The sequence below is a fragment of the Hippopotamus amphibius genome, chromosome 12, assembly GCF_030028045.1.
Source record: "Hippopotamus amphibius kiboko isolate mHipAmp2 chromosome 12, mHipAmp2.hap2, whole genome shotgun sequence".
Classification (NCBI taxonomy): domain Eukaryota; kingdom Metazoa; phylum Chordata; class Mammalia; order Artiodactyla; family Hippopotamidae; genus Hippopotamus; species Hippopotamus amphibius.
This window is the reverse complement of record NC_080197.1, coordinates 79232719-79253817: the sequence shown is the minus strand read 5'-3', so window position 1 is coordinate 79253817 and position 21099 is coordinate 79232719. Positions and strand designations below refer to the sequence as shown.

The window sequence follows — 21099 nt, the reverse complement described above, 5'->3', positions numbered from 1 at the left end:
AAACAGAATCATGTTTTTAAATAGAAATGGGAGTATACTGTTTACACAGTTCTGTACCTGGCTTACCTTTGTTTTGAGTCCCTTCATGCCCTGTCCAGTCCATCTTAACTGCTTATAGTATTACTGACCCAGTTTATTATTCATTGTACCGTCTCATCCTTTGTTATGCCGACTGTCCATTCAGAAATATCTGAGCACTTAATATGTGCTGAATGAGGTTTTCATTTTGTTTTGTTTTCTTTATAAGCGAAAGTTGTCTTTTGAGTTTCTTCTTATTTTAGCCTTATTATTAATTTTTCCCCTCTTGTCATAGTAGAGCACAGGTTAGAATAATCACATTAGGATAGTATTGATCAGAGAGTAGACTTTGGATATTATCAAGGGAGAAAGAAAATGATTACAATGGATGGAGAACAGATTATATACAGATTTTTTTAAATAGGAACAGTTCAGTGTTGAAATGTGTACGTGTTCAGTGTCACTGAATTAAATCTGCTTTGTAAAAGTATAAAGAAATGCACCAATCGTAGTTTCTTCATACCCTTCTCTTGGCAAATGGTAGGCAATTATCTGATTATGAATTTCATTTTGGTTCTGAATTTTTAAGTTGCTCTTGAACAGGTAATTGTATCTTCTAATCTTAAGAGATAAGGTTGCAGAGTTTTAAAGATTACTTTAAATGTGCTTAAATGTCAACCCTAAGTAACTAATATTAATAATGTAGATATTAATCCTTCTAAATGTTTGAATTCTGTATGAATATCTATTCATCTATTTCTGATTTCACTCCATTCACCTTCATGTAAGAATGTGGAGAAATTTGGGCTTTAAAGACATCAACATAGTATGAAGAGACGGGGATACAGCCCTTTTTTCTAGTCTGGGTGATGGATTTGCTATTTATTTCATAAGCAATAATATTTTACTCAGGATTCAGTTTTTGTGTTGGGAGATGGAGTGAGAGAACCTGTTTATACAAAAGGATTTTAAGGACTAATTAGACAATGTGTATAAAACCTTCATATTTTTATACTTATATTTTATGTCAATTTGTTACTCTTCTCTGAAAGTTACTCTTAGAATAGTAGATACCTACTATCTTTTTGCCAGAAATTGTACATTTATTTTGAACTTCTGTATGAGTTAGCTTCTTGGTATCTGATAACATGCTTCTCTGGTATCACCGTTTAGTGGAAAAGTACTTCTGAAGTTGATATGTTTGTCTTGTGAATACAGCGTGCTCTGCAAATAGGGCTTCTGAGGAATAAAAATAGGCATAGAACTGGAAATCTTGGAAACATTTTTTTATCTTATCCTCACTCTTTATGAAATAGTGAATAAATTCTATTAATTCATTTTTCATTATTTTCAATGGGATTGGCCTCTTTTCAATCCCACTACGTCCTTATCTGCATCCCATCATGTCATGTTGGGATGATTGCCTTGCTCTTACATAATGACCACTTGTGTTGGGGGTGCTCAAGACCTTCTCCAGGTTCACTGGTTTTCTAGGAGGACTCATGACTGTGATTTTTTTTTTTTTTAAACATTCATACCTTGATTTTTAAAAAAAATTTTTTTCTTTATTTTATTGGCTGTGTTGGGCCTTCATTGCTGCACACGGGCTTTCTCTAGTTGTGGTGAACAGGGGCTACTCTTCGTTGTGGTGTGTGGGCTTCTCATTGCGGTGGCTTCTCTTGTTGCAGAGCACAGGCTCTAGGCGCGTGGGCTTCAGTAGTTGCAGCAAATGGGCTCAATAGTTGTGGCTTATGGGCTCTAGAGCGCAGGCTCAATAGTTGTGGCACACGGGCTTAGTTGCTCCGCGGCATGTGGTATCTTCCTGGGGCAGGGATTGAACGTGTGTCCCCTGCAATGGCAGGCAGATTCTTACCCACTGCACCACCTAGGAAGTCCATGACTGTGATTTATTAAAGTGAAAGGATACAAAGTAAAATCAGCAAAGGGATAAAAAGAAGTGTGGTCAGAGTCTGGAGGTAACCACTTGGAAGCTTTCAAGAGTCCTCTCCCACTGGAGTCACACAAGGTGCACTTAGCTACTCCAGTCTCAAATTGATACCACATGTGAAGTGTTGCCCACCAGGGAGGCTCATTAGAGACCCAGAGCTCAAGGTTTTTTATTAAGGGCTGGTGACATAGGCACCCTCTGCCTAATACATAGCAAAATTCCAGACCCGCAGAAGGAAAGCAGGTATGCAGAAACTACATTGTACAGCCTAGGCACTGTGAGTCACCCTGTGTCGGTGTTGGGCACTGTCTGCCGTGCAGGTTTCCACAGCCAGCCAAGGGCAGAACTTCAAGCGGGCCTTTTGAAGGATAGCTGTCTTAGGCTTGCTCTGTTAAAATAACTGTTTTTTGAACACTGCTACTCTCTGCAGTCTCTCATAGATTGCTTTCATTTAAAATTTTAAGATTGGTGGGTCTTTGGGAGTTCATTATGTAGTTCTCTTTTTGTTTGAAGTTTTCCATAATCAAAATGTTTAAGATAAATATAAAAATATTTGATATATTGTTTCACTTTTCAAAATCTGCTTTATTTCTCTTTTGAATATAGGATAACATCCAAGCTTCTTAGTCTGAAATTTAAGAGTAAAGGTCCAGTTTTCTTTCCTGGTCTTATTTTCTGGTTTTCTGAGTATGACCATTCCACTCTGCCTTTTTACCAGCCAGACCAGTATATTCTGTCTCTTGTCATTTACCTTCAAATCTTAACCTATTCTTCCAAGCTCAACCCAGTTTCTTCCTTTTCCATGAAGTTTTCTTAATGATCCAGTGGTGATGACTGTTTTGTTATCCTCTGAAGAACTATAAAATTTACTAATTTATCTGTATTTGGAGTTTGATATGTGTTGCCTCATCTTGAAACTTTTTGTAGGTAGGTCTGGTCTCTTCACCTGGAGTCAATATTTTTTCAGCCAACTAAAAATATATTGAGTAGTATTTTTGAAAGCTGCCTTTTTTTTTTAAGCCTACTGAGGGTAGGAGTCATATATCTTTATTATTCCTTAATGGGATTCCTAGTTAAACCTTTGTTGGAATTTATCTATCCTCTGTGACTTAGCTACACTTTTATAATTTCCCTGTCTCTGCTGCACTGTGGATGATATCCTCAAATCAGTCTTCTAGTTCACAGATTCTCTCTTCAGCTTTGTCACTGGCTATTTAACCTCTTACTTTGAGGGTTTTATTTTTAAACTCTATATTATCAAAACTTTCAAATGTATAAAAGAAAACATAGTAATGAACTTTTCCTTCTTCCCTCCCTACGTGGCATCCAGGTTCAACAGTTATCAGCCTTCTAATAGAAGGCAGTTGGATTTTCTTTCCTGTTTTTGCATTCAGCCTGTTGTAATAGCACATCACATATCCTCTGGAAAACTCACACTACACTCATGCAAGAATGAGAGTGAAAAAGACAAATAACATCTTAGAATTATTATGAACATAGTTTGACTTTGCAGGTCCCCTGGGTTCCTTAGACCCCACTTTGAGGACTGTTCTCCACAAGGATGGTAGCACTTTAAGTCTCCACCACGTATGGCTTCAGAGGTGGGTGTTGGAAATTCCACTTGTCTGGAGCTTATATCCAGTTAGAAACCTCTATGAAAACTCAGACAACAGCTTTCCTTTTTTATTCCGGCTATGCTTGCTTGCTTTGTTTTTAGAAACTGAGAATTCTTTTTCCTCTTGAGTTCATCTGTGAAACATTTTTTTTGGTGTTGTAAATAGATGTGTTTGTAGTGGGGGTTGGGGGTGCTGACTTTCTGTGCCATCTTGGTCTGCATTGTTGCCACAGATTCAGGATTCAGTATCTTACTTTGTTTTGTCTTCACAGTATCTGGCACCATTCTGTACATATAGTGATAAACATTTTGGGAAGTTATGCTGCTGGGGATAAAGTAGAAATATAATAGCGACCTAGTAAAATGAGTCTCACAGTATTTTACTGGTAAGCTGTAGGGGCAGATGGGGAGTAATAAAAAGCCTTACATGCTTCAGAGTAAACCAGAGATATCTGAGATAATTAAAGGGAAATATCACTTAGGAGATAAGGATTAAATATTTAGGAATGGGGTTACCTGTAGAGAGCAGAGAGCATAGATTCTATGGACTAGGTTATTGTAATTATAAAATTTGTACTTTTGTATTTGAAGACTCTGTTTGAGATTTCTATTGGGCATGTGTCATTTCTGGTATCTCATTTACATTTTTTTTCCTTTTGTAGGAATATGCGCTTTCTGGTTGGAACTTGAATAACATGCCTGTTTTAGAACAGTCTGTTCTTGCACATATCAATGTAGACATCTCTGGCATGAAGGTGCCGTGGCTTTATGTGGGAATGTGTTTCTCTTCTTTTTGCTGGCACATTGAAGATCACTGGAGCTATTCCATCAACTACTTGCACTGGTATGCACAGTCTTTGTTAACAGCATGCATACTTAGTGGCCTTTCTAAAGGTGTAGCAATGTTAGGTGATGTGTTAGGGAGAGCTGATGTTAAAGTATTTCCTGCCCCCCCCCCCCCCCCCAAAAAAAAAGTATTTTCTGCCCAAAAGTAGGATAATGTACTGTGTAGACGTCTCGGGGTACAACATCTCAGACAGTTTCCCTCTTCAAGTATGTGCATGCAACAGAGCCTCAAGTTTTAGACCAAACAGTACTTACATTTAGTGTACATGAAAATTTCTTTGGTATAACTTTTAATATGCAACACAGGATATTTAAAGTTTATATAATTAATAATGACTAACCTTGAATATTTGAAATTTTCAAATTTTTTTCCCTTTTTAATAACATTTTCCCTAAAAATGGCTGTTACATGTGTATTCATTAAATTTTTTCAGTTTTTTTTGTCTCACCCACAACTTTTATTTACTTACCCAGTTCTTTGTCCAGTATTCTGATCTTAACCAAAAGATATGTTTCTCTCCATTTGAAAGATACTGCTCACATCACACTATGCATTGGAAAACTCTCATGATTTTTTCTCTGCTTCATTGCTGTGCTGTGTACTATGACAGCTTCTAGCCACATACGACTATTTAAATTAGTTAAGATTAAGTAAAATTGAAGTTTACTGAAGTTTACCTCAGTTGCACTAACCGCATTTTAGGTGCATTCTTGTCACTTGTGACTAGTGGCTCCTGTACTGCCCAGCATAAATATGGAGCATTTTCAGTCCTCTCAGTAAGTTTCTATTAGAGACAGTACTGTGAATTGTATTAGGATTAAGAAATTCAGGTGTTCTGTAGCTACCATGACTAATTAAATCCATTTCCTTGAAGTTCAACTTAGTGTTATAAATAAACTCTAGTCTACTAGAGTCCGGTGTATTAATGATGCCAAGTGTTTGGTCGTTAAGATTCATAGATAGAACTGCATTTACGGTTTCAGCAATTTCTCGCCTTGGCCTCATTTCCTTGGATAGTAAAATTGAACTCAGTGAAGTTATGTTAAAGTATTCTAAAGGGCATTAACTTTTACTTTGATCATTGTGGGGATAATTGGAATGTCCAGTGGACCTGTGAGTCAGGCAGTATGTCAGTATCCTTTGGAACAAAGCTTGCTTTTCATATAGCACTTTCCTGTTTGAAGATGCTGTTTACTGATCTACCATAAAGAGTTCACATTCTTTGAGTTACTTTTCTATAGTGATAAGTATGTACCTACCTATCCATATTTCTTTGCCTTACCTCATATTATGAATAATAGCATAGATTTTTGAGATGGTTGCTAGGATTCGGGGCATATAATCTGTGGCCATGGAGCAAGACAAAGTTAATTATAATTTAGTGGATTTGAATCAGAGACCCTGGCCTCATTGGCACCATGCTCTACCTAGATAAACAGTTATTTCTTTTGCTAGGGGAGAGCCAAAGACATGGTATGGTGTGCCATCTCATGCTGCAGAACAACTGGAGGAGGTGATGAGGGAGCTGGCCCCTGAGTTATTTGAATCCCAGCCTGATCTCCTACATCAGTTAGTCACCATCATGAACCCCAATGTGCTAATGGAGCATGGTGTGCCTGTGAGTCTTTTTGTGTCTCCCTTCAGTATTTTAAATTTAAAGTTATGTACACTTTTGATTAGAGTCACAATATATGCTTTGTTTTGTAATGGGAAATGAAAGATTATGTTATCTTCTAGCCAAATTAGAATTTTGACTCTGAAGGGAACAGCAATTTATTTAATTAAGAATGGGCTGTTGTAAAAGTACAGAACATATCTACCTTGTGTATAGTAACCTGTCAAAATAGCCTTGTCAGTATATCCTGGTTTTAATAAAAATCTCATATTCTTTATTATCCCCATTTAACCAAAGTATAAGTATTTTAAGTGGTAGTTCTAATAACTAATGCTTATCCTTGTGGAGATCATATTCCCGTATTTCATATAAAGATTTCATAGCCTTTTTTTTTCATGAGGTAATGAAGTAAAAATATTCAGTGAATACCTTTTCTACTTTTAAACTAAGTTTTGAAAATGATTATTAAATTTAAGTTACTAAGAGAAAAAAAAAATTTAAGTTACTAACAACCTGATAAAGTATAAATGTAATGTTTGCTACAGATATTCAGATAGTCATATAACCTTAATGAGAAAGTAGATTGAGTGATAGTAATGTTACTTTGTCTTTAAAGAGTGTACAGAATCTGGGACTTTTCAAAAGACATAGTATTATCATAAAACAAAGAGATTTTGGGAAAGTGATTTGGGAGACCTCTCCGTATGACATATGAGCTGCTAATTTAGTTTACAAAAAAATGATCCAAAAGTAGGATGAAATTCCATCCTTTATCACTATTTACAACATAGGAATGAAAGGAATAAAAGAGAAATTCTCTTAATTGTAAAAATTTTATTAGGTTAGGAAGCTAGTAGCTCATGAGAGCAATGTTTTCCCCTTGAAAATTTCTTTTGGCTGTGAATGCTTATCATGAATTATTATAATTTATCAGTGACTGTTTTAAGGAGTTGAAACTCTGCTTCTTCAACCCTGATGTTATTTTGTGGTCTGTGTAGCTTAATACTTTATTATTTTCAAGTTTAAAAAATGCTTCTGAAACTGACATAAAATGTATCCCTTTTTTGTTGTTTTTATTTTGTTTTATTTTCTTTTTGTATCCTGTTCCCAATTTGCATTTAGGTGTACAGGACCAATCAGTGTGCTGGCGAGTTTGTTGTGACGTTCCCTCGGGCCTATCACTCTGGATTCAATCAGGGCTACAACTTTGCTGAAGCGGTGAACTTCTGCACTGCTGACTGGGTCTGTTCTATAGCAAGTGGCTGTTGTACGTCCACTAACACCCCTGGAAAATGCATCTTAATCGCTGTACTTGCTTAGCTGGGGAGGGTGGGGTTCATGAGTATTTCATTAGAGATTGGAATGTCTGTTGCAATTTAGAAAGTTCCAGGTAGTTTTTATTTGAAGGATTTTATAGTTCTTTACTTCTCATTTATTACTTTTCTCATTCTATTTGAATTTTTAGTGGGCAGTGGATATTTTCTGAGTCTTTTCTGAGAGACTGTAATTCCTCTAGTCTTTGCTTTCTCTGGGCACTTTGGATTTTATAAAGGTGACCAGATCTTTTCAAGAATTAATTGTACCATGTTTACAAATATCTAGCTCTGATTTTTATTTTAAAATATCCAGCTCTGATTTTTATCTTAAAATACTCCTTTATTATTTTCCTTCTGATAGACAATTAGGTGATTTTTATTCTTGCCATTTTATGTTTCCTATATTCATAAAAAATTTATTTTGAAGGGTAGCTATAATATTGAGATCGCTATGGACTGCACTTTTGTGTAAATGATATTGCCATCGATTGCTATTTTGCTTTTAAATGAGGTAGATATCAAAAAATTATTAGTTATTTTTATGTCATGTTGGTGGGGAAAAGACTGAAAGCCTATAATGCACTCTTTGACTTTTAATGAGGAGGTTTTTTTGTTCTCCTAACATTTTGGGGGATATTTTTTAGTAATATTGGATCTTTTGTTTTCTGTGGGCACCTTAATTTGTTAAATTTCATGATTAACCATATTGTTTCCTTGGCTAATGAATGAAATTGTATAATGAACAATCTTATTTGACCTAATAATTCTAAACTTCTTACTCGTTAGAAAGCATCAGGAACAAGACTGAGCTTAGGTCTTTGCCTTGGGCTTGAACTCTATTTTAAAAACTCAGCTAACATTTATTAAGTGTTTATGATTTACTTGTTCCTTGGCTAGGTAGGTGTAGGGTGGGAAATGCAGGTGATTCAGAGATGAGTTAGAGATGATTTCTGCCTTTAATGTGCTTGCTATTATTGATGTTTGATCTTGGACAGCACTTTTTTTTTTTTTGGCTGCGCCATGTGGCATGCTGGATCTTAGTGCCCTGACCAGGGATCGAACCCCAGCCCCTGCAGTAGAGACTTGGAGTCTTAACTACTGGACCACCTGGGAAGTCCCTTGGACAACCCTTTTAATTTCACTGGTTCTAAATTCTTTTTTATCTACTATGTAAAAATGCTAAGATTCATTTAACCTCAAACAAGTGAGATGATATTTGTGAAAGTCCCTGATACTCTTTAGGAGAAGGATGTGATATAAATGAAAAGTAAAAGCAGCTTTATGTCTGGAATAAAGTGATGGTACTAATTTTTATAAGCCACAGTGGACAATCAGTTCTATTTCATGTGGCTTCCCTATATATTGTAATAATTGAAAACTGAAAATCCTACAGTTTTGTTTTTCTTCTTGCTTTTGTTTGAAGGCTGAGAAGTGTTTAAAGAGTAAATATCCGCGAATTAAGAAATGAAAGAATTGTATATTGTTATTAGACAAGATAGTTGTCTGACCTCAGTGTATATATTTTCTTGGGAAAGATGGTTTCTTTGGAAAAGTATGGAAATAACTGCTTGATTCAGAGATAGTCTTGTACTCCGGAACTCTGATTCCTGTGATTCCCTTCTGCCTTTCTCAGAGTGGAGGTGAACTCTAAAAGGTTCTTAAAGGTCCACTCTCTTATTTTTTCTCTTTTATATTACAGTTTTCAGACACAAACAAAAACTTTAGCCACCCAAGTTTTTCCACTTGAGGGAAGGAAAGAAGCTGGAGAGAGAGAGAGAGTTTGTATAATATAGCTAGTATCAATTTGGTTTAAAGCTTGATAGATTTTCAGAAATTATCTTAAAGAGTGAACCTGTTGATTTATGAAAAGTGATTATTTAGTGATTTGTATATTTCACTTAGGAAAATTAAAGTATATAATCTCATGGCTTCGCTTTGAATTCTCTTTAGGCCAGGCTGGTAGTTTTAAAAATAATTTCTAGATGCTAAAATCTAAATTGTCTTTTGCTTTGGTCCTTGTGAAAAAATAGTCAGTCCATGTTAACTGCTTAAGTAATGCTTTTTTCCCCTTCCTCCCTCACTCCCTTCCTCCTTCCCTCCCTTCCTTGTATTGATAGTAGCACCTGTTGTTCTGTGGAAACATCGATGCTGAATATGTCCAACTATCCCTTGATAATCAAGCCTGAAAAAATTTTTTCTTTTTCCTGTAAGGGCAGTCTCTTGTTAGACTGGTCTAAAAGAGCTTGCTGCCTTATTTATATATCAAGGGAACTCATACTTCTTGAGGTACCTAATGAGTAGAAAATCAGCAGCTTAGGCCAGAAGCTCAGCATCTCAAATTTTGGGAATTTTCTGTGGGAAGCCTTTGCAATTCTTGCTGGGTGATAAAGGTTTAATATGTGCAGTTACTTACCTCTTATGTTCAAGTAGACATTGCTCTTCTGTGTTCTTTATAATAAAAGAGATCTGGGGGGTAAGTAGTGGTTCTGTTCTGGAATGTGTTATAAGCAAGTAATTTAATTTGAGAATCTTATCTTGTTTTCAGTTGCCCATTGGCCGTCAGTGTGTCAGTCATTACCGACGGCTAAGGCGCCACTGTGTCTTCTCACATGAGGAACTCATTTTCAAGATGGCAGCAGATCCGGAATGCTTGGACGTGGGGCTGGCCGCCATGGTGTGCAAGGAATTGACTCTCCTGACTGAAGAGGAGACTCGGTTAAGGGAGTCTGTTGTGCAGATGGTGAGTTTGCTGAGCACGTTTCCTGTAGTTGATACTGCTCACGGGATATATTAAAAATTAAACCAGTGGAAAGAATCCGTTTCCATCTTTGATCCCTCTGGAAGCTGAGCACAAAAATTACAGTTTGGAGACGATTTCACACTTTTGTACTTGCCATTTTGGTTTCTTTAAGTTGGAAAAAGTTTTAGGACTCTTGATATCATCTCCAGGTATTTAAAAATGCGATCCTATCAGGTAGAATTTCTTAGGTACATACATATTTTAAAAAATCTCCTACGTGTAGTATTATTTCTTTAAGCAAGAAAGTTCAAATTCTCCTTTTCTCTCAGCTTTATAATTGAATAAAAGTTGTTTCCGGTGATTGCAGACCCTCAGAGTTAATCTGTCTTTCCCTCCATTCTGTTTTTAACGAATATAAGAAGTACTGAATAACCCAGTGTTGGCATTTTGAATGCTTAGAATAAACTAAACATTTACCATATTGAAATGGGTAGTAAATGAGAAAATGTGTGTGTTCAGCCCATTTTCTTGGCCCATTTTCCCTAATTCTCCGTGCATAGCTAGCTAGCCTCACTGGGTTTGTACCTGCTCCCTCCTGCTCTTATACAGTCCACTTTCTTTACCTAGATATTCTGTTCCTGCTTTTTAAACAGCTTTGTTCAGGTATCATTGACATACAATAAACTACATATATTTATTGTGTATAATTAGGTAAGTGTGACTGTATACCCATGAAACTTAGTCACAGTCAGGATAATGAACGTATTACCTTCAGAAGTTTCTTTGTGCCTCATCACTATATTGTACACCTGTAACTTACGTAATAATTGTACATTAGCTATACTTCAATTTAAAAAAATAATGAAAAAAAGAGTTTCTTATGCCTCTTTGTGATCCTTCCCTCCACTCCCCACACCCCTTCCAGAAAAACACTGAACTACTTTCTTTACTTGGTCTTTTTTTAAAAGGTGTTTTATCTCAATTGAGTTGTGCAGTTTATACATTTTTTTGGTCTAGTTTCTTTCACTGAGCATAATAACTTTGAGATTCATTCATGTTGCATGTATAAGTTGTTTTTTATTGCTCAGTAGTATTTCATTGTATGGATATATACCACAGTTTGTTTATCCATTGTGAGCGGACATTTTAATTGTTTCCAGTTTTTACCTGTTGTGAATTAAGCTGCTCTGAACATTTTTGTACAAGTTTTTATATTGACATATGCTTTCATTTCTCTTTGGTAATTTCTAGGAGTGGAAGGGCTGGGTCATATGGTATGTGTTTGTGTATGTTTAATTTTTTTGGTAAAAAATTGCAGAATTGTATTACAAAGCAGTTGTGCCATTTTACATTTCCACCAGCATTGTAGGAGAGTTTTCTTTGTCCTGTACTTGCACTGACACTTGGTACAATTCGTCTTTTTAACTTTAGGTATTCTAATAAGTTTGTAGTGGCACTTCATTGTGGCTTTAATTTTAAAAACTAATGATGTGGAGCACCAGCTTGTGTGCTTACTTGCTGTCTGTGTATCTCTGGGGAAGGTTCTGTTCAAATATTTTACCCAACTTGAAAAATTTAGAATTTTTTTAAATTGAATTTTGAAAGGTCTTTATATATTCTGGATATAAATTCTTTATCAGATTTGAAAGTGTTTTCTTCCATTCTGTGGTTTATCTTTTCTTTTTCTTAACAGTATCTTTTTGAAGAGCAAAAGTTCTTAATTTTTATCAAACTTAACTTACCAGTTTTTTCTTTTATGGCTTGTGCTTTTGGTTATGTCTCAAAAGTCTTTGCTTAACCTCAGGTCACATAGATTTTCTCCTATGTTTTCCAGAAGTTTTATAGTTTTAGCTGTCATATTTAGGAATATGACCTATTTCAAGTTAATTTTTGAGATCTCTTGCTTTAGCTTAATTGATTTAAGCTAACTTAACTAAGAACTTAAGAAAATAACCAAGTAACTTAATAACCAGGAACAGTTGACAGATGGAAAAGACTGTTTTTTGCCGTGTCCCAGGTGGTAGAATGTACAGAAGCCTGTTTTCCTTTGAATAAAATTGGAATTTTCTTGAAAATGACATATTCAGTTTGTATAATCACAAAATTATTGGATTTGTATTTCTAAACAACTTATTTCAAATAACGGGCTCTATATATATTTAGTTAGATTTGGAGAGTCTTAAGAGAATGAACATAGGTTTAAGCTAAGGAAGAATACAGTGGACTAGCAATTTGAATCTGAGAAGTAAAGCTGATCCAGTTTTACTACTCTTCTTATTGGTGTAAATGGGGGGAAAATCTATAAACCAAAATACAAAGCTATATATTTTGGAAATGATATAAATATTATTATTACAAAATATTTAATGCTGGTTATTTTTAAGCATTTACGTTAACTTAGAAATAAGAATATTTGCTAAATGGTTATTAGATTTTTCTAGTTACTTGAATTACCTATGAAAGAAACGAGAAAGAGTAAGATTCAAATGCATCTTTTCTTTTTTTATAGATTATCTATCATTTTTTAAATTAAACTTTTTATTTTAATAGACTCTGTACCCAAATGTATCTTTAAAAAAAATTTTACATTTTTGGAATATGTTTCTATATGCCTGATAGTTAATATTCTTACTGTATACCTGTATTCTTATAAGCCTTGTTTTGATTGTTTATTTATTTATAAACCTTTTGTATTTTATTATTTTTTTAACAAGGCTTTATTTTGTCTCAGAGTATTTTAAGTTCACAGCAAAGTGAGGAAAGATCCAGAGATTTCCCATTTATCTCCTGCTCCCACACATGCGTAGCCTCCTGTGTTATCAGTATCCCCTACCAGAGTGGTACATTTGTTATAATTGATGAACCTATGTTGACAAATCATAATCACCCAAATCCATAGTTTGTGTTATGGTTCACTCTTGGTCTTGTATGTTTTACAGCTTTGAATGAATATATAATGACGTATCTATCATTAAGGTATCATACAGAGTATTTTCACTTCCCTAAAATTCCTCCATGTTCTACCTGTTTATCTCCTCTGCCCCCCAAACCCCAGGCAAACACTGATCTTTTCACTATCTGTAGTTTCGCCTTTTCCAGAATGTCATATAATTGAAATAATACAGTATGTCGCCTTTTCTGAATGTCTTCTTTCACTTAGTTATATGCAGTTAAATTTCTTTCATGTCTTTTCATGGCTCGATAGCTCATGTCTTTACTGCTGTCATACTGTTCCATTCTTTAGTTTTCTCACCGGGATTATTTCAAATAGGTTTTAAACTTGTATCCCTGGCTTTTTTCTTTTCTCCATTCCATTTCGATAACTTATGATTTTCCAGAGTGTATTCTCAGGAATTTAGGCTATATGAAATGTTAGAAGGCATTATAAGGAAAAATTGTTCTGTACAGAAAAGTTTGGGAAATGGTGAGTTAAAAAAAAAGAGTGGAATTCTTTAGTGTAAGACTTGTCTGATCCTTTAATATTCTGGTGCTTGTGAAGCTCTAAGTTGGAAGCATTTACCTCCCCCCAGATTTACTTCCTTCTTTATTGGCTTGTAAGTACCTTGCTCAGTAAGTAGAAACTGTAAAGGGGACCCACTTGTCTGTTAAATGGACATCTTTATAAAATGTGCTTCAGGTGCCCTTACTTTCTTAAAGTGGCACACCAAATTTGATAAGCTTTCTTTTTTTCCCCCTGGTTTTAATATTTTTTTATTGAAGTATAGTTGATTTACAGTGTTGTTCATTTCTGCTGTATAGCAGAGTGATTCAGTTATACGTATATTCTTTTTCATATTTCTTTTCCATTATGGTTTATCACAGGATATTAAATATAGTCCCCTGTGCTATCCACTAGGCCCTCATTGTTTATCCATTCTGTATATAAAAGATTAGCTTTCTTGGAACTTCCCTGGTAGTCCAGTGGTTAGGATTTCGCACTGTCTCTGTCGAGGGCCTAGGATTCGATCCCTGTTTGGGGAACTAAGATCCTGCAAGCCGTAGCAGCACACCCAAAATAAATAAATAGATAAATAAATAAATAAAATTTGTTTAAAAAGATTAGCTTTCTTTTTGATGTCATGTGGGAGTAGATATTTTGATTTGCATAGTTTAATGTTTCTTTATCCTTGCATAAGTTTGTACATATCAGTGTCATTTTCAGATTATAGATTACTCATATTTCTGGTTCAAAGGTATACTGTCCTTGGGGACAGTAATTTTTATTTTTGATTTATCTTTTCCTTAAATAGAAAACAAAACTACATAAAACAAATATAGAGCCTCATGAATTCTTACATAGTAAACTTTGTTGTCATCACAATATGGTCAAGAAATAGAACTTTGTCAGCTAGCCAATATTTTGTAATAACTGTAAATAGAGTGTAACCTTTAAAAATTATATATACAAAAAGCCTCTTAGCGTAAAATATATTAGAAAAATAATACTAGCAAATAAGAAAATATTGGCTATGCCAAAGAAAAAAAACCTGTCAGCCATCTTCAGAGTACCTCCCAATTACAGCTTCCTTTCTTTCCCTCAAAAAATGACTTTTAACCTTTGTAGTAATCATTTCCTGTATTTTAAAGTTTCGTCAGTCACATGTGCATTCTTTAACACCAAGGTTTAGTCTTGCTCATAAAAAGTTTGGTAATGTTTTCAGAAAGTATTTTGATGATGTGCCATTGTACCTCCCATGTTTATATCATCAGAGTAGAAAATGATAAGTTCTCTGAGACTTGACAGACTGGAAAGACTTGATTTAGTGACATCAGCTGTATTTCAGGGTGTCCTGATGTCAGAAGAAGAAGTGTTTGAACTTGTCCCTGACGATGAGCGACAGTGTTCGGCATGCAGAACCACCTGTTTCCTCTCTGCTCTCACGTGTCCCTGTAATCCTGAGCGGCTTGTGTGTCTCTACCATCCGACTGATCTATGCCCCTGCCCCATGCAGAAAAAATGTCTTAGGTACCCAGGAGTTTCTTGTAAAACTTCTGTTCCCTTCTTTTAAAATTAGTTTTAATGGTCCTTTGTAATGCCCTTCCCTGTGTTTGGACTGGTAACCTCTTGTTTGTTTGCCTTCTTGCTTCAGAACCAGCCCATTAAAATTGTCTCTGAACTTGGCAGCTAAAGTTAGTTGCTTTGTCAAGTTGATTTCACACATTCTTTGTGGCTCTCCTTGAATTAAAACTCTGTGGGCGGGGCTTCCTAGGTGGTGCAGTGGTTGAGAATCCGCCTGCCAATGCAGAGGACACGGGTTCGATCGCTGCTCCAGGAAGATCCCACATGCCACGGAGCAACTAAGCCCGTGTGCCAAAAAAAAAAAAAAAAAAAAAAAAACAACTCTGTGGGCTTCTTAGATTTTCTCTTTACGTATACCAAAACCCCATTCCCCAGCCATTGTACTCTCTTTAAGCTGTTTGTATTTAAATTTTAATTTATTTTCAAGTTATTGGTTTTTGGAAGTTTTTATTTTTGTGTGTGGTTTTTTTTTTTTTAGATATCGCTACCCATTAGAGGACCTCCCTTCTCTGTTATATGGTGTGAAAGTCAGGGCCCAGTCCTATGACACTTGGGTCAGTCGTGTTACAGAAGCATTATCTGCCAACTTCAACCACAAGAAAGGTTAAGTTTCTTCCTTTTCTAAGCATACACTGAAATGGTTGTCGCTTTGAAAGAGACCTTGTTTTGTTTTACATATTTTTCCATTAAGGGAAAACCCTAGGCTTTGTATGAGATTTGAGACCGTGGGTTGGTTGACTATAAACTTAAATTCCTTTTTGAGAATCATCTTTTAAGTGAAAAAGTTGATATAAAATAGGACAAATAGCTAACTGGCAGTAGGTGTGTCATACATTTTGGGGAACCATTGTTACCAATGGACTAACATTAAAGACTTATTGAGAAAGAAATTGTCTGTAAGGATTAGGAACGGGCACCTGGTCATAAGCTTTTATTGTATTGGTGTGATTTTCACAGCTGTGGTGTGTTTTTGCTAGTTGGTTGGTGAATGGCTATTTATTTTCTGTGGTCATAGTATATGGCTTTTTATTTATTTTTACAGATTTGATTGAATTACGAGTGATGCTGGAAGATGCTGAGGATAGGAAATATCCAGAGAATGATCTCTTTCGAAAACTCAGGGATGCTGTAAAAGAAGCTGAGACCTGTGCTTCTGTGGCTCAGCTGCTTCTGAGCAAAAAGCAGAAACACAGGTAAGACTAAGAAGAGCTGAGTCCTCTGGTGGTTTTTGTTTTGTTTTGTTTTGACTAGATTAAAGGCAAAGTCTTAACTGGCCTATGAGGCCCTGCAGTGTCTTCGAGGCCATGTTCTCCCTCCCCTAGTCATGCCCTAACCTTATCTCCTCCTGCTCTCCCTCCTTTCTTGCCCCACTCTATACCCTCTCCCTCTGTTCTTCGTGCACACCATTGTGTTCCTGCTTAGGGCCTTCACACTTGCTCTTGGCTCTGCTTGGAGTTCTCTTCCCCTGATACCCAGGTGGCTTATTCTGTCACTTCTTTCAAGTCTTTCAGATGTCACTTTCTTGGAGAGGCCTTCTCTGACCACATCTATAAAATTGCAACCTTTTTATTCTTCTTTCCTTCTTGTTTTTCACCTGTCCCTGTCACCTCCTGATAGATGAATTTACTTGTTGTCTCATTTCCTCCTCCCTTTCCCAACCCCACTAGAAGGTATGCTAGGATAGAATGTTGGGGATTTTCATCCTTTTTCTCATTGCTGTGCTTTGAAGCATGGCTGGCACACAGTAGGTGTGTGATAAATTCTTTGTAAATAGATGATACCACAGGCTAAAGGCAGTTGGCAGCAAAGAGTAATCTGGGTGCAGGGGAGGCTGTTTTTAAGGAGCATGGAAGTAGGTGCCCTTGATTCTGTGTAATTCACATATGTTTACTTTTCTGTGATCTTGTTTCATAGTCATTCCAACACATTCTCTGTGTCTGAAAGGCTTTCTCTATAGCAGTTCACGTTGGGTCTCCAATTACTTTATGCATTTTTTTACCTTTGATTTTATCAGAGAACTTAGTGACATTGATCAGTGACTTTTCACCTGTCATTGGGTCACTGACCCCCTTGGAGGATCTAGTGAAAGCTTAGAGACCCTTTTCTTAGAAAAATGCACATACTGACATAGTTTTGAATCAGTTTTGGAGGGCTTATAGTCTCCTAAGCCAGGTTAAAGGCCTTTCTTCTATACCTTAGATTTCTTGAGGTAGAGGATTTAGTTTTATCAGCGAACTTAACATTTTACTGTGAGGAACTTAATAAATGTTTGAAATGTTTAATATTTGTAAGATTGGAGGAACTGTAACTTGGAGAGTTGAATCTTTGAGTCATTACCTGAAGAGCTAAAAACCTGATTTAGAAGTGATCACCATTGCAGTGAAATCCCTCAAACACTAGTATTCTGGGATTTCCTGGGTTAGAAGTATAAAGAGACTAGAAGCCCCTTTGATATTGGAATGACTGAATTTTTCTTACTTATGTCTCAATATTATTTCACATCAGGCAGAGCCCAGATAGTGGGAGGACTCGGACCAAACTGACAGTGGAAGAGTTGAAGGCCTTTGTTCAGCAGCTTTTTAGTCTTCCATGTGTCATCAGCCAAGCTCGACAAGTAAAGGTGGAGTATTATGTTCTTTTTTGGGTAATATCCTTTGTGGTATGGGCTCCGTTGTGGGTAAAGAGAATAGTGTGTCCAGATTAGTTTTTTGTTCTGTTTCTTTTCTCAAATAAGTGTGCTATTTAAGGTTTTTTAGTAGGCAGTAAGAATCTCTTGGTTTCATTCTTATCCTTTAATTCCCCCTTTAAAATTCTGGAACTAAGGCTAGTTTATAAATTATTAAATATGTTAATTTTAGACCAGAACCTCCATTTAACATAGATATAATTAAAATGTGAAAAAATCAGTTAAAGGAATCTGAATGTATCAGTGAATTACTAGTTCATGAAATTTTTAAAAATGCAGAACTCTGACTTACCAGGGCCCTCATGGTTTAATGAATATGTAAAATCTCAAAAGTATCTATCAAATATATGAATCTGCGTAGTTAGTAATCTTTTGATAGTTGTGGTGTGTATTTGGGATTTGGCCTTGGCTGGGTATCTAAAATGGTTTTTTTCAAGGTTATCAACTCTGAAATCCAGTATCAGTTGTGTTGTCTTAACCCCATGTCGTAAGAGTGTTTTGCTGGTTGACTATGCTTTCCTTCCTGAGAGACTTTCTTTTCTAAACATCTGACACCATACTCTCCGGTTTTCTTAGATTCACAGTTCACAGTTCCTTCTCTTTAGGGAAGCTGTTTGATTTCTCCTTGGCTTGGCTTCTAAGTTTGGAGTCTATTGGGAGTCTCATCCCTTTTTGCTCTAGGTCCTGATCTCTCCTGTGGTGACATTAATATCACCTGTGTCTGGCTGATTCCCAGCTCCGACTGCCTTTCTTCTTTTCCGCAGACTAGTGCATCCAGTTGCATACTCTGTATTTGCCTCTGGCAGACTAAACGGCATCTCAGAACCCTTCTGATGACTCAGAATCCTTGATCCCCTTATTTCCCTTATACACCACATTCAGTCTCTAAACAGGTGCTGCTATTATATTATCTCCAAAATGTCTCCCAAAGTGAACCGTTAGTCATCATCTTGATTGCTTAAATTGTGTTCTAAAGCACTGGAATCTGCCCCTTAGATTACTGCCACAGCTTCTTAACTGATTTCTCTTCTACTCTTATCCCCCAGAGTTTATTTTTAATTCAGTAGCCAGAGCGATTATGTAAAATAGAAATAAAATCATATCACTTTCACATGGTTAAAATCCTCCAGTGATTCCCCAAAGCCATTAGAATGAAATCCAAACTCATTATAATTAATCTGCAAGGCACTTTGTAATCTGAGCTCTGCTTATTCCTTAACTGCTTTCTCCTGCATCCACTTTGCTCCCCATCATCCACTTTGGAGCAGACACGCTCATTCCTCTTCAAAAGCTTTTGCTATTATTATTTGCCCTGCCCGAACTACTCTTCCTCCAGGTCTTCATATGGGCCCCTCCTCTACCTCCTCCTCTTAGTTTCAGTTCATCTGGCTTTTGTGACCATCATTGTAAAGTAATATGCGCTGCCGCCCCTCCATCCCTTCTGATCACTTTTGTATTATTTTGTTTTGCCCTATTTTATTTTCATAGCACTTAAAAACTAACTGAAACATTTTATGTGACTTCACTGTCTGGCCACTTACATTAGAATGTGTGTTCCTTGAAGACAAGGACTTCGTGTTTTTTGTTTGATTCTGTTTGCCTAGAATAGTGCCTATAACTAAGTTGGCAGTCATTAAATATTTTAAATTTATTTTTTGGCTGTGTTGGGTCTCTGTTGCTGCACGCGGGCTTTCTCTGGTTGTGGCAAGTGGGGGCTACCCTTCGTTGTGGTGTGTGGACTTCTCACTGCGGTGGCTTCTCTTGTTGTGGAGCATGGGCTGTAGGCATGCGTGCTTCAGTAGTTGTAGCACGCGGGCTCAGTAGTGGCATGCAGGCTCTAGAGCACAGGCTCAGTAGTTGTGGCGCATGGGCTTCGTTGCTGTGCAGCATGTGGGATCTTCCTGTATCAGGGCTCGAACCTGTGTCTCCTGCATTGGCAGGAGGATTCTTAACTGCTGCACCATCAGAAAAGTCCCTATTAAATATTTTTTGAGTAAATTAGTCATATTTAAAAGTAGCTGTTTGTAAGTAATTATAGAGAAGCATGTTTATGCCTTTATCATATCTGTTTGGTGCTACGATGCTGAGATTATTAAATGGTTTAAAATTTGGCAATTTGCCTGAACTATATGTATTCCATACTCATTTGGTATCTTTTAAGTTTGTTTTTTACTTTTATTCTTTTGATCTTTTCAGAATCTGTTGGATGATGTGGAAGAGTTTCATGAGCGTGCTCAGGAGGCCATGATGGACGAAACCCCAGATTCTTCCAAACTGCAGATGTTGATAGATATGGGCTCTAGTCTCTACGTGGAGCTACCTGAGTTAGCCCGACTAAAGCAAGAGCTACAGCAGGCTCGATGGTTGGATGAAGTAAGACTGACTCTGTCAGATCCACAGCAAGTCACTTTGGATGTCATGAAGAAATTGATAGACTCTGGGGTGGGGTTGGCACCTCACCATGCCGTGGAGAAAGCAATGGCTGAGCTTCAGGAGCTGCTTACAGTCTCTGAGCGATGGGAAGAAAAGGCTAAGGTCTGCCTACAGGCAAGGTGAACACATATATTGGTGACTGTCACCTCTTTAATAACTAGGTTAGAGAGTGGAAAGGGAGGAGGAACATAAGGGTCTATTTAACTAACTGTTTTGTGCCTTCCCTGAGTGGTCACTAAGTTATCAGTTGGGTCTGCATATAGAGTTTCAAATGTTGTGTGCATGCTGTGGGCAGAGTACTTTGCTGAGTAGTACCTTAGTAACTGATACAAAGTAATATTTTGTTTAGAGCCCTCCCATTACTGATGCTGTAATTAAGAGCTAAGAAATACAGAGCTCTGTTGCAGTATGTTGTGGTTAACTGAGAGGTGCAGGAAAATGCTAGCAGGATTTAGAGGAGGAGAGGTCATTGTTAGCCTGGGTGGTCAGTGGAGACGCTTGAGAGAAAGGTAGGAACTTTCATGGAGCCTTGGATGAGTGGGATTGAAGTGGAAGGGGAGGTAAGTGAAGTATCCTGAGCTAAGCTTAAGGAACATGTAGGGTGTGCTCAGGGGACAAAAGTTAGGTGGTCTTTACCTGAATGGGGGGTTCATGCAGGAAAGTAGAGGGAGGTGAGGATCAGGCAGGAGAGTGTGAGGCGTTGGCATTGGCACCCATTGAACTTGTGAGATTGAAGTAAAGTGCCCACCAATTTGACTACAGTGTTCTTTATGAAAATATTTTTTCAGCATCTAAGATTAGTATGTATATAGTTTCCTTGTGAGGATGGGGAAACTGGGATGCATACAGAGATCACATAGT

The 21099-nt window shown here is 36.7% G+C and overlaps 1 protein-coding gene across 8 annotated transcripts in view; it reads left to right on the top strand.

Annotated features, from left to right (window-relative positions):
* KDM5A (lysine demethylase 5A) overlaps positions 1-21099 on the top strand; it is an 87352-nt gene that overhangs the window by 26823 nt on the left and 39430 nt on the right. For all 8 annotated transcript variants that reach the window (XR_009048531.1, XR_009048529.1, XR_009048530.1 and 5 more), the window contains 9 exons: positions 4244-4425; positions 5884-6046; positions 7166-7285; positions 9905-10099; positions 14884-15065; positions 15598-15722; positions 16162-16312; positions 17625-17739; positions 20002-20357. Coding sequence is in view for 4 of the 8 variants with exons in the window: in XM_057703620.1 (XP_057559603.1) it covers positions 4244-4425; positions 5884-6046; positions 7166-7285; positions 9905-10099; positions 14884-15065; positions 15598-15722; positions 16162-16312; positions 17625-17739; positions 20002-20357 (1589 nt within the window). In the remaining 4 variants the exon portion in view is untranslated. The remainder of the gene's footprint in view (positions 1-4243; positions 4426-5883; positions 6047-7165; positions 7286-9904; positions 10100-14883; positions 15066-15597; positions 15723-16161; positions 16313-17624; positions 17740-20001; positions 20358-21099) is intronic.